Consider the following 18927-nt stretch of genomic DNA (forward strand, 5'->3'; position numbering starts at 1 on the left):
GACCTTGGATTGTGGGCTCCTTGAGGGTAGGGACCGATGTGAGTGTGGAATGTACTTTCATCCGGGCACTAACCAGGCCCGACCCTGCTTAGCCTCCAAGATTGGACGAAATAGAGCGCCAACAGGGTGATGTAGCCGTAGGCTTTGGAGTCAGACACATTGGGAATATAGAGCTTGAATTCTGTTTCAAGCCGATAGGATACTGCTTTACAGCAGTATAGAATGAGACTGAGCATAAACAGCTTTGAATGAAGCCACCATCTTTCCCGACATCCTCATGCAAAGTTGAATAGGAGAAAAACATCCTTTCTTCATCTACATAAATCAGTCCTTTATAGCGCTGATATTAGCCTGGTGTACCTATGATTAGACCCAAGTATTTTCTTCATGTTTTAAAGATTCCTCCTAGGTTGAGAATATGACCTAGATAAAACCTACCATGGGCTGAGGAAGAGTAAAATGAACAGGGGCTGCAGTTTTGAAAACAGTTGCAAACATTTCATGGCCCCGATGCTCACTCTGACCAGCCAGCCCCTTTCAGGGGAGGATGCCATTTGAAGAGTAGGCTTTCTAGAGCTTGAGGGAGACCCTTTTAGCTTTTTTTGGGGGTGTTTAAAACCCCCCTTCTAAATATAGCCCGATGCACAAAGCAGAGATACTACTAGAAGAAATCGCATGCATTGCTTGAGCAATAGTCAGCCACTGCTATTAACACTCAGCCTGATGCAAATAGTAAATGTGTTAAAGAATGCTTGTCTCACCAACCTCTTTCATGCTTGTCCCTCTGCAGCTTGCAGCAACAACACTAATGCTTTTAAAAACACTTTACTGCACTGGGTGTTGAAGAACGCCAATGCTGTGCTAAGCCCCACCCCCTCATTTGCCTACGCCCCCGATCCCTTTCAAAAAGTTTTCCCACACGAGCCCCTGATCCTATGGGATCTTACAGAGAGGGGAAAAAATGGCAAGAAGAGCCTGGAAGCCGAACAGTGCAGCGTGCAGTTCTTTTTTTGGTGCTTTTTCCTCTTGAAGATGGGTAGCAAATAGCACCGGTGGGGGGCGTCTGGTGCAGAGGAACCCCCCCCCAGACTTACCAGAGGTCTGCTGCTGGCTGGAGGAAATGGAGGCTGCTGCTCAGGACCCATCATGAGCTCTTTGAGGAAGCGTGAGAAGGTGTGTGCTCAATACAGCCCCCAGCGGTGACACAAGCATGAAAATTGAATGGATCCAGCTGCATGACTAGCCCCAGCAAGAATTTCTCCAGTGGAGCTCAGCACAGCTTTACTCGTAGCCAACACCTTAGACACTGGACGAAAAAAACTGAGATACTACCAGTAGTGGGAGGGGCTATATAGGGAGTACCACTTTATCTTAGGGTGTGCCAGTGTCCATCATCACCTGAAGGTAGCCTATAACCACATAGTAACTACTATGGCTCTGTGTCCCATGACGTACGATAAACTACATCCACCTGGTGAAATCTGAGTATGAACTGAAGATCAGGGGCTGACTGTTGGGTAACAGTATTTGTTTAGGAGCATAAGTCCTTGAAATCCAATTCCTGAACCACTGAGCAATGGTGGGCTTTCAAGCAGGGTGTCCCTTGCGAGGAACGGAGGCAAGAACAAAACAGGGAATCCAGTTGTCTAATGGAAGCAGTATCTTTTAGGTACATAAGTTCTGACTACGTCCAGGCAACGTAGAGGGACTTCCTTTGGATGCTTAGGAGCAATACACAAAGATGGCAAAACAATACGCTCACTGAGTTGGAGCGCTGAAACCACCTTTGAAAGAAAGGATGGTCTTGGGCTTAATACAACCTTATTGTGAAATATGAGGAAAGGTTCTTTACAGGAAAGGGCGCTAGTTCAGAGACATGTTTGACAGACTATGAGCCAGGCCATCTCATCCAACATTAGTGTATGACCTCACAAACGGGCTTCTGGAAGAGTGGTCAAACATTCCCATAGACACTTATACCTTGTGGACAGCCTTTCCAGAAGAGCTGAAGCTGTTATAGCTGCAAAGGGTGGGCCAACTCAATACTGAACCCTACGGACTAAGACTAAGTTCATGTGTGTGTAAAGGCAGGCATCCCAATCATGGAACCACCATGTTCCATGAACTGTCAAGGATTGGAACACTGCTCCCCAGAATGAATAGGTTTGAAGAACCTTCCAATTGTAAGGGAGAATTTCCTTCCCATTAGAGTTGGAGCGCTTGCATGGCTGGATAGGAGCATAGGCAAGTCCAGGGTAAAGGCTTGTTTTTCTATGCAATGTTTTGTTGATTTCTTGTATGGAATTAGGTGAAACCTACCTCCTTGAAACAGGCGACTGAGATCCAGAACTTTCATAGCGAATCTTAGTGTGGGATTTTGCTTGGATCTCCGTTGTAAAGAGTGAGCTTTTAGGGAAAGCTTTGTCTGGTAGAAATACTTTTGCTTGCGCTGTATGCAGGATCAGACCTAAGTATTCTTGGCTGAGGCCAGATTATATTTTTTTTATTGCTCATCCAGCCAGAGGTTTCCAGATTTTCAATATTAGAAGGCAAAATTACATGAAGCTCCCTCTTCAACATGGTGACAATGGGGGGGGAATACAATTTGTGCAGCTTTCTCCAACACTGCCTGAATACCTTCCTCATTTTGCCCAGATTCAGCATACTCTAGGACTGGCATATCAGTCAACTGAGGTTGAGAAATGGGAGTAGAAAAGCTGGGGCCTTTTTGGGCCCTGGACAGACAAGCGTATTAAGGCTGTAATTTGTCCGAGCAATTGTGACAAATTCAGAAAATTCTGCTTTAGTCAGTCAAACTGGCTGCTTGCCTCAAATAGAGCTATAATCAGATGCTGGTGTTAAAACCAGGTCCTGCTCTGGTGCAAGGTGTGGATTGTCACTAAGGTTGTGCAGCCCTTTGAAAGAGCAAATGTTCATCAGTTTTGAATTGGCTCTCATTTGCTTGATCGCCACCATAGCTCCAAAATTAGGTTAATCCCCTTTTGGGTACTCACAGAGTAGGGTGTGAGAGAGAGTAAGCATGTCCAGGAGGAGTAAACAAAAAACCCAGACCATCCTGCAACAAATTCTCAAACCAAAAGGCTGGAAGGAAGCCCCAGAGTACTTTATAAGGGTTCTACACAGAAGTGAGCGATTAGTGGTGTGTTGTAACTCCCGATCATCCACCCGAGACAGAACTTTGAGTCAGTGGTTGAATTTTTTCACCAAGTTTGAAACGTTAACACTGATGTTGAATACATTTAAAACATAGCCCAGTTTAACACAATAAGGAGCATCCTGCAGCTAGCTCAAGGTGTTGCACCAAGTGCCAAGGTAAGCATCCTGTGCAAGATCCAGTACCCGAAGCAACATTACAGGCTGTCTGATAGCATGGGGTCCAGGTACAGTTCCCAAAGTTCACTACAGAAAAGCCGCAACTCAGTGGTACACTTTATAAACTATTTGCTAAATAGCATGGATACAGTACATGAATGCCAACGCAATTCAGCTATTGCAGCCTTCCTTATAGCAGGTCATCTTTTAAAAAGCACATATTTATATACTTATCCCCTGCTACACACAATTGCAGGGAATAAAAACAAAATTAGTGCAATCAAAAAACACACAAAAAAAAAAAAACAGTTCAAGGTTTTACCGAAGGTTGATGCACTGCTTCTGTGTAAGAATCTGAACACAGGGTTGACTGAAAAATCAGAGGATAAAATAATAAGCTAGTGAAAGCAATTTTTCCTGTGAAGAGGTCCTATACTATTAAACTGAGGGGCGGGGTTACAGTGGAAGTGTCCTGCTATATGGTGTATGAATAAGTTGCTTGTATCCTGTACTAAATGATTAAGCTACACATTTTATAAAAGCATAATCACTGTAGCTTATTTATATTAGGATTTCTGGTTTACTTGTTAAATAATTTCTTTGATTACATCATAGGACAGGTTTTTTTTTTATATTCATACAGAGAAACAAAACAAAACAAAAAAACAAAACAAACACACACGCTTAGTATCTCAATACACTGCATCATAGTCAATTAAAATAACTGAATTCAATTTTTATATTCTCGACTACATGGGTTATACCATCTTTCAGGTATATGGACCTGAAAGGAATTCCGCATACACGCATAAAGTCGCTGAGCTAACTGTTTTATAGCAAGAAAGGAGTAACACAAACAGGATATCCATGTCCATGATGTATGCCAAGAGAAGGATTTTACAGGTAAACTACAACCCCCAATCTCTAAACTGTACATCTCGAACAAAGGGCTCTTCATAGTTATGACTATTTGGGATGTCCCAAAGCACTAAACATGGTGGTAGCAACACGGCATCAAGGCCAACATGCCAAAAAAAAAGAAAGTAGAACCCCACTACAAAGCTTCCTGCTAAACCTTCCACCCAAAACTGGCATTCCACAAAAAGGTATCACCATCAGCTTAATAGAACTTGGTAAACATGTGAGGAAAAGACCAGGCAGCAACCTTACAAACATTTACAGCAGAAGCTTGATGTTGACTCACTAAGGAAGCACTGACACTCCTGGTGGAATAGGGATGACTGGTAGGCCTTTATGGTAGAGTGGCCATACGGAAGCTGCTCCTCAGTAAAAAGGCAAATGACAGCCCACCTGGAGCTTGTCAAAATTCTCTTAAAAAAAAAAAAATAATAATAAATAAAAAAGGGGTTGGGCTTTAATATACAACAAAAAATAAATCTAGTAAAAGCTGGGCAATGGCATTAAATATGAATTCTTAAATACCAGCTAGCTGTTACTAAACAAATTGCTATGTGTATAACAAAGGTTGAGCTTTTGGTTGTAGCACACAGATATGCTACCCACCCCTCTGAAATAAAGATTTAGTATAATGGAAAAAAAAAGTACCACAAATTCCATTGAAATGCCTATTTAGGGCATTAAAGGCCTCATTCACAGGGCCAAATTGGCTATTGTACGTCAAGTATCTTGCAGAAAACTATAGCGGGGATCCCAGGTGCGTTCAGACAGCCATGGCTGGGCAGGCCATACCAAGAAATGTCAGTTTGCCTGCCAGTGTCCAGAAGTAATTGTACAGGGAGCGATTAGCTGCACTTCAGAGATAAATAAGAAGCTCTGTGGAAATGAGCTGTTTGTAACCAGGTGCGATATGTCCCTTACCTGCGGTTATCACTCTCTCTGCAAGTACTTCTGAACATCAGTTGAGAGCTGCAGCTGCTGTCAGCTTTTCATTGCTTTATAATCGCCGCTGTCCACATACATCTGGGCTCCTAACTGCAGCTTTCCATAGGATGCTTGACGCACCATGGACGTGTGAATGGAGCCTGAAAAGTTCTCTTTACATGTACAGCAGGGTTTTCATGGATGCAAAGAGCATAGCAGCACAGCAACAGATGGGCATCAGTCAGCTGGCAACTCTGCTTATCAAAACAATCTCCAATTAGGCCCCTTTCACATGAGCGATCTTTCCATTTTTCAGGTGGTCCAGATCAGAAGGTTCATGCATTCCTATGGACAGGTGAGTGTAAAAACTGACTTGTGTCAGTTTACACCCACTTACCTCTGCAAATGAGCCAGTTCATAAAAAAAAAAATAAAAAAATAAAAATAAAAAGTCATCAATGGGATCCGTCTTGTTTAGGCAGATTGGAGGATAGTCAGGTGTAAATGGACAGTGGTGTCAGTTTACTCCTGGCTGCCTCTAAAGCAGGGCGGGCCTCTGTCATTGTTTGCTTTGGAGAAACTGAGCAGACACCGATGTATAAGCAGATTTCTCCAGATTGGAACAGAATCTGCCCCATATAAAAGGGGCCTAGGAGCTGCATAGTTGTACAAATACATGCAAGACTGCAGTGTGGCTGCACTTACCCAAGCATCCCCGATTCTTTGGTCTTTATTATATACAGGAACATTAGTAAAGTATGATATAAATTGTTCCTTCCCTTAAAATGCAAAAAGAAAAAGCCTTTAGGTAATGCAAGCACAGTTGACCATTTCATAAGCTTTCATAAGATATAGTGCACAATGTGCAGGTCACCTAGCAAAACCTACATTTAAATAAAAATGTAGGCAACGGGTAAAGTGGGGGAGGAAAAAAAAAAAAAAAAAAAAAAAAAAAAAACACACCACACACACAACCCACCACACGTTTAGGGCCGGTTCACATCGGGATCTCACTGGAAAAAGTGTTAAGTCATAAATTTAGGCCAAAATGTATTCCGCTACATGTCTTTGGTTAAAAAAATAAAAATAAATAATATATCCCAATAAGTGTGTGCATATATATCAAAAAAAAAAAAAATTATATTATATAATATAAAAATCAATACTGATAGCCCATCCATTTTTGAGGACCCCCTTAAATGGTAAGACAGTATGAATACAAATATAGTAGGGAGCAAGGAGAGTTTTTTGAAGTTGCAATTTATGTTTTTTTTTTTTTAAAAGAAAGGTCACCAGCGCAGTAGAGCATCATTATAGGACTGGTATGGTGGTGATCAGGTACACTGTCTGGTGACGGGGGGGGGGGGGGGTTTGGGGGCGTGAATAAAATATTTAAAAAAATTGTAACATTTTCTCCATTCAGTGTCTCCATAATAGCACTGTACTACTCTAAAGGGGTGATTTTTTTTTTTTTTAATTTACACTTTGCTGTTACAATGATAAACCATTGTAACCACGTTTTCAACTGTCATGACAGCTGTGATTACTAGTGATCTGTGATTCGCTACAGCCATGCAATAGCTGTGGGTCAATCACAGTATAGGAAACATTAGGAAGGAATTCATTCATCAAAATGTATGAATTTATTCATAACAGCTTAGCGATCACATGATCACCAGGCCGCAGGTACGGTACTGGGATTCACAAACCGCTATGGAGGGAGAGAAAGTAGCTGGCTCAGGCTCTGAACGGCACACCAAGAGGCTGACCCAGCTGCCAGTCAGGCATGTGGGCAGATCCAGATATTGTTGGGGCTCCTACAAAGACTTGCCAGGCTCTGACATCAGCCAACAGTGGGCTTTAGCACGTTGTCAGGGCTGAATCTGTGTCACAGGGGTGCGGAATTAAGTGCACTCTTGTGACCTACAGGAGAAGTATGGTGAAAAAGGAGTGTTGGCCATATTCATCTTTTAAATAATACTGGTTCTATTAAGAACTATACATGGTGTTTGACAAGACACGGCTTACACAAATATGCAATACCACCTTTTGCCTATGCCTAGAGCTGGCAATAAAAGGCAGCATGTTGCTTTTTACCCATTAGGTAAGCCTATAAAAAAAGGCTTACCTATAGGTACAGTAAATATCTCCTAAACTTGCACCATTTAGGCGATATCCACTTGCGAAGCCGCATGTGCTCTGAACAGCATACCCATGCCATTCCTTCGGAGTCCTGTGCCATGAACGGCGGCACCCCTGTGCATATGTGGGAGTTATGTCATTGGGGCTTAACCAAAGAACTGGAGCCCACCAACCCGGAAGGAAGATCAGGTGAAGTAGTAAGCCCTGTCAGCAGGTTAAGGCAAGATTCACATAATGTGCTAGTTTGTGATGCATTTTAGATTATAACTTTGCCTTGCAGGAATAAAAAAAAAAAAAAAAAAAAAAAAGCCAATGGCTTACTATCGCTTTAAAATGGTAAACCAATCAATTTTTTTTATTCTCTGGGAGATAGTGGGGGGAAAAAGGTTTTTCTCCTTTGTGAGAAAACACAAAACAGTTCCCCCCAGACAAATTGTGGTTTCATTGGTGTCAGTGTCCTCATGGATAGGTTTCTCTTGCTTTCTTTGCCAATCAGAATTTTGGATAAAGTTCCACATTACCAAGCATCTGCCACTGTGGTTTCTACTTGCAGTCTAGGTGGGCAGACAGGTAGACTATTAAAATGGTAGAGGTGGTAGATGACTGGATAGACTTTGCATTTATTCATTGATTTTTCCTGAACCATTGTCACACAGTTTAATATTGGAATCTAATAAAAAAATAAAAAAAATAATGAAGTACCTTTGGCAGGTTATAAACGTGCTTCTGGTAGACCAACTCAAAATGAGGAGGATTGATGCTGCTTTGATGGATGCAAAATACATTTTCATTTGAGGTATCTGATGAGGAACAAGAGAATAAAAGTGCATCATTATTAATGGCCAACATAGTTTGAGATAATAGATCAGACATTTTGTACAAGTGCAATTTTTGTTTAAAGTGGCTAAAAATTACAAGCGATATATCAAAAATAAAAAAAACATAACATGGCGGTGGATCAGCCTCACAACCCACCAGTAGCAGTTTTGTAGCCTACTACAAATCGTATGAGTCATGGTTTAGTAAACATAAGGTTTGTTAACCCCCATTCACATTGGTGTAATTTGAGTTTTCCAAATCGCATGACAAGTCGCACCTCATTGTCAGCAACAGAACCATTCTAAATCGCCATGAGTCATGTTGCAACGACTTTGAAAGGTTTCTGAACTATTTTTTGTCAATTTAATTTCGACTTGCATAGACTTCGGTTGTATAAAGTCGCAAGCTGCAATGACAGCAGTACTGCAAATCGCACTGAAGTGTGGCTTTGAAATTGCACTGAAGTAGCAGGATTTCAAAGCTGCATTGTTGTGAACGGGGGCTTAGGCAGTAACCAACTTAAGCTAGCCAAAAACAGTCTCAGCCAAGAAATTTGGGCCATATAAAAAAGGAACCCTTTTATAGAACAGGAAGGTCCTCCAACTTGCTGGGAAATATTTGTGTGACTTGATATGAAGGAACTGCAAAGACACTGCTGCCATAGACTGCAAAAATTTCTGAAATAATTTGTCAAAGTAGAAAGTAAGACTCACTTAAAATTTTTAAGCAAACTCACAGAAGCACTAAAAAACTATTAATAGGCTTTGCTTTGAATCAGAAGTACATAAGGTGATGCTTTAAAGTGTGTCTAAACCAAAAATGTAATATAAAATCAGACCTAGTAGCTCTCCATTGTTTTTTTTTTTTCTTCCCCCCTTTCAGGCCATTTTCACTTGGCAATCTTGTAAATAAGATGCTTCCGTTACCTGAATGCCTGAATGGGGGGGGGGGGGGGGGGTGACTCGAGATCGCAATTTAACGATGAATTGTGCAGCTCTAATGGTTTTACCAACTCTTAAGCCCCTTTCACACGATCAGTCCACTCAGATCTGCCTGTCCATTTTTCAGGCGGATCTGAGCAGGCCACACATTGACTTGTATGGTGCAGGTGGAGTTCAGCGGAGATGTGTCTGCTGACCAGGGCAGCCATCAGAAATTTTGGGGCCCAAAAAAAGAAATAAAAATAAAAAAAACTTTAGGCCTGTGCCCCCCAGGTCATGAAAACCAACATTCCCCAGGGCCTGCCCCCTGGCTGTCCCACCAAATGCGCCCACATTGCGGAGACTGGAGGAATGTATATAGATGGATGGTGCTGGGCGTGTATACATTGTGGAGACTAGAGGGATGAATGGATGGGTGATGCTGGGCGTGGATACTGGAGGGATGGATGAATGGATGTGTGATGCTGGGCGTGGATGTGGATACTGGAGGGATGGACGAGGACACATTGGAGAGGGATGGATGATGCATAGCATATATAAAAGGGACCCCCGTCAAAGTCTTGCCTACAGTGTAGCGCATATAAGAAAGGGGACCCATTACAGTACTGCCTTCAGTGAAAAATGCGTTACAGTGTGGAGAGCGCATGAATTATAGAGGATGTGTATCTGAGTCTTGACTAGAGGGAAGCATGCATTACAAAGGGGACTGGTCAGAGCCCTGCCAGCATGGGGCCCATTAGTCCTGCCTATAGTTTAGCATAGCAGTACAGGAAAGAGTGTTCTGGTGTATGTAATGTAGAGGGTTAAAGAACACTAGGTACAGAGTCCATTCATCCATGTACATCCCAATACTGCACTTCTCCTCCCCTGCTACCACACACACACACACACACACACACACACACACACACACACCTCCCCTCATCTTCCCATCCCCCGAAGCTCCACCATCCTCCACATGATTACCTTTGTAAAATAACTTTTCTGAACTCCCCGACCAGATAGGAGATACAGGATCATTGTGCAGAGCAGGGAGGCTGTTGAAGGAGCCATGGGAGAGCTGCTCTACCCCCACTTTCAACTACTGCAGAAACTGAAAGCTGAAAAAACCCTGCCTTGGTACCTTTTCCCCAGCCAGCAATGTACAAATGCCTCCTCCCCTATACACTGGTTGCTTGACAAAGGAGGCGGGTATGAGTAGTAGTCCCGCCCATACCCAACATCCCAGCTCTGATCCGACAGGCCTCATCCGGACTGCACAGTGGACATCCAGCTGGCTTGCCCACCCATCCCTGGCTGTGCTGGATGTTATATCAGCAACAGAATGTGTATGCTCCCTTCTCCCTCTTTGTAGTGGGCCCCGGGGGGTGGCCAGCCAGGCGGACCCCTTGGGACACTGGGGCCCCTTACAGGAGTACTGCCTGTACCCCCCCTGATGGCGGCCATGGCCCTGGCACCCACCTGCCATCAGATCAGTCAAGATCCGCTCAAAACAGACAGATGGCGATACGTTCACAAACCGTCTGGTGGATCGGATGGGATCTGAAGAAAATCTTCCCATAGAGATCAGCAGGGCTGTGACAGGTCCCTCCCTGCACATTGAGCAGAGACAGAACTGTCATCTGCCGGCTCAGCAGGGATCAACGGCTCGATCTCCTGCTGAGCTAGTGTAGTCCGCTGAACAGATCCACCCCATGTGAAAGGACCCAACACTGCATGGTTACCAGCCAGATTGGATTTACACGTCTACCTTCATTCAAGAAAGAGAAAACTTTGTTCTTTCAAAGTGATCTCACAGGAAGCACTAAGGATGCTGTATTTCTGCCAAGATCAAAATGTTCTTAGACTGAAAATGAATGCAGACACCAGGTGCCTGACAGGACCCAAGGCTGGAAACAGCACTGGTAGAGGCACCAGGCTGATCCTCTGTCTTCAGGGTAGTGCACACCACATCAATGAGGGTCAAAATAATCTCCTTTAACTTAAGAGTAATAGCAGTAGACTTTGACTCCGCAGGGATAACATCTAAAAAAAAAGGACACAAGCGACTCATTTACAGTGATGGCATCTGACAGGGACTTAAGATCAGAGGCTCTAGGACCAAAGGTTTTAAAGTCTCCACTGCACCAGGTAAATCAGATACAGAATTTGCTGGGGAGGACACAGAAGCACTTATGTCTCCGCAAATTAGAAGTCTGAAAATAAAAAGATAATATGAGTGAAAGTCCTGCATAACTGTAGCAAATACGTCAGCCAAGAGGACAAAAAGGACCTAGCTACACCTTACAGCCCCAAGGAAAAAATTGAAGGCCAAAAAGAAAAAAAAAAAAAGGAAGACCATATAACCAGGCTACAGACATTGGCAACAGTAGGTATGCTCAGGTATTCCCCAACCTATTGGTAGAAAGTGATCCGGGGGCACCCGGTACAGCTTAACTGTCCCCATCTCTAGCAGCAGATTTGTTGCAGAGTGTTTAAGCAACATACAGGTTAGGGTAAGAGGCAAGGCAGTAGAAATGGATTGAGGTACCATGTAACTTTGTGCAACAGACGCAACGGCAAAAGGATTCAACACAATGGTGGAAAAAGAGCTAAGAAATCATTTGGCAGTACCCCCTTCCACAACTAAAGACACTGGGAATAACGTGTCCAGCAACCTGTGAAAAACTAGTGCACTCCCAAAGCTCAGCCTGATCTACCCACTAAACGAGTCTTCAGAGACAGAACAAGGGCAGAGGCAATGTTTGCAGCTCTGAATGTAGAAAGTTCTCTGCAGCCAATCAAAAGTCTGGAACCACCCACGCAGAACCCAATGCCTAAAGGTCAGTCCCAGGCTAGCTCCGCTAAATCCAGCAGGGCTGAGCATAACCATGCCAGATAGCTGCAGACTGAAGGTTGAAACTCCAGGGAGCGGCTGCAACATTGTAAACATGTTCTACCCTAAAAACAGGTGGAACATGTTCTCAAAGCAGAACTTATCCTTTAAAGAAAATAAAGAGGAAAAAAAAAAACACCACACAAACACACACACGTCTTTAAAGCAGAGCTAGCTAATCCCTTTCAATCAAAACAACTATACTTCCCTATATGGTTGCAGCTGTCCCCCCACTAGCTCCAAGACTAAGAACTATCAATTGCATTACCACCAATTTCACGGTCCGCTCTGAGCAGAGAGCCATGACTATCAGCCAGCCCTCTGCTCTGCCCCTCCAGCGCTCACTGGAGTGCCGCCTGGGGAAAAGAATGGCCATCTCAGCCACGTGCTGAAAGGCTGAGGGCAGCGGTTGGTCAGGTTGCAACATATTGCAGAGCTGGCCCGAACCGGCTCATCTGGGGATTCCACACCAGTGTTGTCCACAACATACATGCAATGGGGGCAGAAGTGCGGTCTCACTCCCGAATTGAGTTATGCACGTCCATAGAGGACAATTTGGCTTGGTCCTAACCCCTTCTAACAGGATTTAATTGACAGCAGTAGGAGCCAATGGTTACCAGTGGCACCTATCTCCTATGAGGAGGGGAACAGAGACCAGCACCAATCAAGATATGGCAAGTATATAAAGGGTGAGGGGCAGACACAGCTACTAGGACATTTTACCTTAATGCAGGGAATGCTTTAAGGTATAAAAATGTTCTGCCTTTAGAACAACTGCACAAGCAATACTTATTTAAAAAAAAAAAAAAAAACCCACACATACAACTGCACTTTGTGTAGATTTTGGCAAAATTACATACTCCTACCTGGTTTATCAGGTGTCTGCACAAAGTGCTGCGAGGTAAATGTTTTTCCATTTGGATACTTTGGATGAGCAGGTAGGCGAGAGTCAAAATACACGCAGAAGACATGAATGAGTATCTGAAAATGGAGATTAGAAGCTGGATTTCAATAAAGATATTGTAAAAATGTAAACAAAATGAAAAGCACGAAAAAAAAAAAATAATAAAAATAAATAAAAACACAATCCTTCATGACAAGCACAGAAAATGAAATATGAAAGGTTAAACTATATTTATAGGTATATAAAAGTTAACAATTTGTTTCACTGAGTGATGGTATGCATAGCTACTATGGATCATACTAGCGTTTTGATATTTTTCACATTTTTTTTACACCTGCAAAATCAACGTTTTAAATAAACTAAACAACTTACTGCTGAGTCCGTGGGAAGGTCAGTATCCCATTTGCGACCTTTAAACTCTCCTCCACCATTCCATCGGAATGAGCTCATGCACCCTCCTTGAGAAAGGTCTGGAAGACAAAAAGATCCTCTTATAAAAATATATTTCGACATACCTTTCCTTTTGAGAAACAGAAAACAGGAAAAAAATAAAAAATAGATCTTTGGTTTACCTGTAAAGTCCTTTTCCTGGAGTACATCATGGGACAAAGAGCATCTTCCTATCTATGGACAATAAGGTTATACAACCACCTTCAATGATTGTACACAAAATAAAACAGAACATCCCCTTCAGGCAAGGCTTCAGTTTTTGTAGCAAGCCATGTCTCATGATGTACTTCCATGAAATGGATTTTATAGGAAACCCAAAAATACCCTTTTATTGTACATCAAGGGACAGAGGGTCTTCATATTCAAGTGGATAGGGATGTTACAAAACAATATGAGGGGAGGGCAACATGGCAACTGGCCCCAAACAACTAAACCAAAACCGGTTAGAACTTCAAGCAGTAGCCTGCAAAAAACGCTAACTAAAAAGGTAGCATCATCGGCAGCTCTAACATCCAAAAAATTTTGGCAAGTACGAACCAAAACCAGGGCGTAGCTTTGCAAATTTAATAACAGCCTGATGTCCAATAGTCCTGGAAGCACCAACACTCCTAGCAGAATTAGCGGTCACGGGAAAAATGTATGAACTTTGCCATTTAGAACGCAAGCATGAGAAAAGCCCACAGATCCAAATCGTGAAATGGTAGACTCGGAAGCTGTATGACCCTTCCTTTGACCATCAAGATGCACAAGCAGGGAAGAGCCTTTCCCCCCATAGTCTGTAGCTTAGGACAGAAAGGCCAATTGAGGTAGGGGAAAAAAAAAAAAAAAAAAATAGGTAAAATGTATCGCCGAGGAAGTAGAACCATCTCGCCACACTGGAGCACCAGGAATGGTTTCATACAGGAAAAAAGCTGATGAGTTAAAAACTAGGGGGGGGGGGGGGGGGAGGTTCAGATGAGAATATATTCCTGCCAGTTTACCACAGCTGGGATGTGGACAGCAGACATGGAGTTCTCCCTTTAAGATAAGATGAGATCCATTTCTTCCTGGGCAGCCTGACCTCTGGTGTCTCTTTAATAATGTACCCCCCTGCTGTGGAATTGTCCAACTGACCCTTACATGAGTGGTCTTCAGCTACACCAACAAATGCAGTAGGGCAAGGCAAACTGTCCTCATCTCCAACATGATGGGCGAAGACATCTACTGCGGTGAACAATTTTCCTGGGCTGAGAAAGATCTTATGCTGTTTATTGTGCAATAATTGGGGAAACATCGTGAGTTGTTTTCATTTTAAATAAATTGCTATATTATACGAACTACTACACTATGGCAGACTCCACTTTTATGTTTTGAGAATCTCTTTGAAGCTACCCTCGATATTTATTTTGAAGAAGTGGTCTGGACAGGAGGAGAAGTGAGATATCGGTTCGCCCCCCTCCATTTTCAGGAGTTTAGATTTTTGCTGTTCCCCTTACAGCTGTAAGTTAATTACCTAGTACACTCACGGGTTCGGTGAACACCTGAAAATCACTACTTTTTTTCTGGGCACCGTTTGTCACATGTGTGATGTTTCTTTCACTACCGTTTGGAGGACTTGATTCACTTTTTATATAGATTTTCACTTGGGTGACACCGATTTGTATTTGTGTATCACTATTCTATTTGTCCTCCACGTATATTTTTTATTATTGATTTTTAAGTGTGATCATTATTTTTATTGGTATTTTTAAATGTGTTTAATCATGTGTGGATCACTGTGAAAATTTAGCACAGCAGCACTTTATGCTATTGGGGCTATCATTAGTATAGCAGCAATTGTTTTGGATAGGACGATTGACTTTATATTTGAGACTTGCTCTCTTTTTACATTTAGTAACACTTTTTGGTTATTTATTCATCACTGTATATTGACACATTCACGTTGGGAGCGCAACACCTTTATTATTATCATGGTTTGTGCTTTCATGAGACAGTTACTCACAGTGTGTGCAGCATCCATTTAGACGTGTCCTTTGTTTGTTTTTCATAATAGCGCAGGAGCTAATTTTTCTAGAACTATACCACTTCCTATCAGGCTGGAATCCGCTGTCAGGAGCCACCAAGATAAAAAGGAAGGCATGATTTCCCCATCTCCAGGATTCATGAGGAGACTCACCAGAGGCAGTCTCGTGATGGGGTTTATCAACTTTGGGGAATCCAACGAGTCCTCCTGTTACATGCCACTAAAATATTCCGTTAAACGGACCGGAAATTGAGACTAGGCAAAGGCACTGCCTTGAGGGATGCTACCAACTCTCCCAGAACCCTCAGCCTTAAGCAAGTTCACCTCAGTCTCAAGCAGCCCTCCGAGAAAGACCTTCGTCCAGAGCGGGTTACTCTCACCTGGACAGTATCAAGGGTCGGGGCGAAATAGTTCAACCGCTGGGTTGGGACAAAGGCTGTAAATTCAGAACCCATTCAAACCTCCCCAGTGTTAACTGCAAGATACATTGGTTTCCAGCAGAGAAGTGGATTGTTCCTTCAAAAGTAAAATTGTTCAGGTATAACAGACACTCTGGGTACGCAGGAGCCCCAGAAGCAGAGCCCAAACCCTTGGTGAATAATCTTGGAATTGCGAACAGGCCAAAGCGGCAGGGCGACAAACTAAAAGTAGCAAAACCTTTTGTCCTCTGGAATTAGAATGGTCACTCCTTGAGATAGACGATCCAGAGCCTGTAGAAAGGAAAACTTTTTTGTAGATTCAAAGAAACATTTGAAAAGCATAAAAAAATAAAAAAACCGCAAAAGTAAGCTTGTAGCCTTGTACTGCTGACTCACGGGTCCACAATCTTCCACTTCCAAACTTCAGTGAAGACCTGAAAAATGTCCTCCCACCCAAGCAAATGGGGGCACCCCTTCATTGTGAAGAGGAATTGTTCACCAGCTTACTTCATGAAGGAGCGGCATCTTATCTTTTTAAGCAGTAACAGTACTCTTACCCAGTGTCATCTTCTGGATGTAATCATCCACAGCATGACCAAGAAAAAATTTCTGACCAATACTTTAAGCTGTATTAACGCCCCCAGCCCCCCTTCCCAAAAGTGGAGGAAAGTGCTTCGAAGTGGTGGAGAAACCAGATGGGTGGGAGTCAGAGCAGCAAAGGAACAAACTGAGCCCCCCCCGGGGATACATGGGGGGGTTCTTTGGTTGCCCTAGGAGATTTCCCCTTAAATCCACCAATGCCTACTACTCTCACAAGGAAAGTTGTGTCGTCCCCCCCCCCCCCATGCTTTATGCTACCTGCAACCTCAAATTCCACAAGGAAAGCACTGCTGCAACCTGTATTCCAAGTAAAGCTGAGAGCCACCTGTCTGCTCTGAGCTTTAGTCCTTTAGTGACTGAATTTAGCCAGGCAACCCAGTGTTCTTTACGACTGCACATATGTGAAAAGATGGCCGTTGCCCCACTCATGACGTCACTGCCCTACTGTGCATGTGTCCACAGTCCAGCAACTTATCCAAGTGAATACTGGGGCAAGAAAAAAAAAAAAAACACCACACAAAAAACAGTGCCTCCTGCAGGCTTCTGGTCCACTACGTTGGGGCACCTGTAAAAGCTACAGTATAAAATCAGGCAGAAGTCAAAAGGCAAAAAAGTACAGAGGCCCACCTTCCTGTTCGTCCCCAAATGGGTAGTCCATGCAGAAGCATGGACTACCCCAGGACACTTAACAGTCCATGTCAATCTTCTCTACATTTTTATCACTGCATGCTGTATCTAAGGGCCTTCAGGGACTCAACTCCCCAGCTGGGAATTATTGTCCTGAACTTGTATAGCACCCTACCAGTCCACAAGGCAATATATCATTACAGAATGGGGTGCCAACCAGCAATATTACAGCACATCCTTGCATGTCCAGCGAGGGTTCTGGGTACTATTTCTCTGAACATTGGAGCTGTAGGTTATGGCTCCAGAAAAAAAAGCCAATCTCCTAATCCCAGGTGGAACTATTGAGAAGCTAGTTATACTTTCATGCAGAAGCTGCACAGACATGATCACCTAAGACAATGGCAAAAGAAAAAAATAAAAAATAAAGAAAAAACAAAAAGAAAAAACAAACAAACCCTGAAGCCTTGCCTAATAGGGGGGCATGCCAGTATGTTTTATCCTATTTAGGATCAAGGTGGTAGCATAACCCTATCATGATGGATATGAAGATGTTTGTGTACAATAAAGAAAGGTTTGTTGTGAATGATGGTTAAAACCATTTTTTTGCCCTATTGGAGAGAAGACCTCTTTGTACAATTTTCTTTTAGATTTATCAAAACCATGTAATAAAACACTTTCAAATGTTATATAAATCACCAGGTCCTACCACTATATAGGGGAGAAAAAAAATAAAAAGGAAGGTGGTGCGCAGACACCAAAGCAAGCAGATTAATAAGCACAACTGCCTTACTTGAAATAAATGCCTCTTATAAGCTACAAAAATTAAAGTACAGTAAATTGTGTACATTTTAGTCCACTTTTATAATAATGCTACAATAGTTTTACCTTTAATTCGCTCAAAGAGATATTCCTGATTTGGGGTAATGTCCAAATACTGCACAATGGAATTTAGCGTTGGGATAAGAGAGGCTTTTACCAGAGCTGCTTGTTTTAAACTGGTAATGCTGGATTCTGAAAAATATAAAAACACAAAATTTGTCCATGCATGAAACATGTTTACACCAGAGACCAACCCCAATAAATGCACCTTTTGCCCTGGTTCACACTGAATGCGACTTTGAAATCATGTGAGTTTCAGGTGTGAGCGATATCTGTGCAACTTCATGCATAGATGTCTATGCAAGTCACAAAAAAAAAAAAAAATATATGGATTTGAATAGTTCCATTGCCAATAGGGCAAGACTTGTCATCAGATTTGGAATTGTCAAATCGCACCGGTGTGAGCTGGGGCATAGACCCAAGATCAGCCCTAAATCTACAATTATTCTAGCTCAGGTTAGATAATTATAGCAAATCAACACCCACCACTTGTCTCCTCTTGATTATGATGCTGCTACTGCACCGAAAACACTTCTCACTTCTGTAGCTGTCCAGTCTTGATTGTTTTAGTGACACCCAGAATGATTGGACGCTTTTTAGGAGGCCCCTTGCTAAGCCACAGGCACCTGCAGAGAGCACAGATTTCCCACTGGAGGAGTGTCTTCAGGGCAGGAGGTGCGGCAGCCAATGGCAGAGGTTATCACCGAAAAAGGCATTTCTGCATTAACTGTAAAATACTTTTTTTATTTAGTTTGAGTTCATTGGACAAAGCACCAGGACCAACTAAATGTACAAGTACTGAGGGTTGTGTTGAAGGAACGTCAAAGAAATGGTTTTATATAGGAGAATAAAAATACTATTTTCTCTTGTTGGTTGAGGGTCACAAGTCGTTAACTAATACGACATCCAAAAGCAGTATACCTGAGCGGGAAAACACTGGCTGGGCCACCAAATAAGAACTGGGGACTGCCTGCAGCTCAAAGAGCCACCTGAAGGACTTTATCCCTGATGCAAACATCAGATGAGGCCTGAACCTCCACCTGGTAAAACTTAGAACATCTGAACAGAAGACCAGGTGGTAGTCATGCATATCTG

The 18927-nt window shown here is 42.8% G+C and overlaps 1 protein-coding gene across 1 annotated transcript in view; it reads right to left on the bottom strand.

Annotated features, from left to right (window-relative positions):
- Positions 1 to 18927, bottom strand: part of TMEM209 (transmembrane protein 209) — a 70086-nt gene that overhangs the window by 13434 nt on the left and 37725 nt on the right. The window contains exons 10-14 of the mRNA XM_077473023.1: positions 17839 to 17964; positions 13228 to 13325; positions 12818 to 12932; positions 8019 to 8116; positions 5880 to 5953 (exon numbers count right to left, since the gene is read on the bottom strand). Coding sequence (XP_077329149.1) covers positions 5880 to 5953; positions 8019 to 8116; positions 12818 to 12932; positions 13228 to 13325; positions 17839 to 17964 — 511 coding nt within the window. The remainder of the gene's footprint in view (positions 1 to 5879; positions 5954 to 8018; positions 8117 to 12817; positions 12933 to 13227; positions 13326 to 17838; positions 17965 to 18927) is intronic.

This window comes from Lithobates pipiens, unplaced genomic scaffold, assembly GCF_037356315.1.
Source record: "Lithobates pipiens isolate NorthernLeopardFrog02 unplaced genomic scaffold, aLitPip1_a1.2 Scaffold_8, whole genome shotgun sequence".
NCBI classification, from domain to species: domain Eukaryota; kingdom Metazoa; phylum Chordata; class Amphibia; order Anura; family Ranidae; genus Lithobates; species Lithobates pipiens.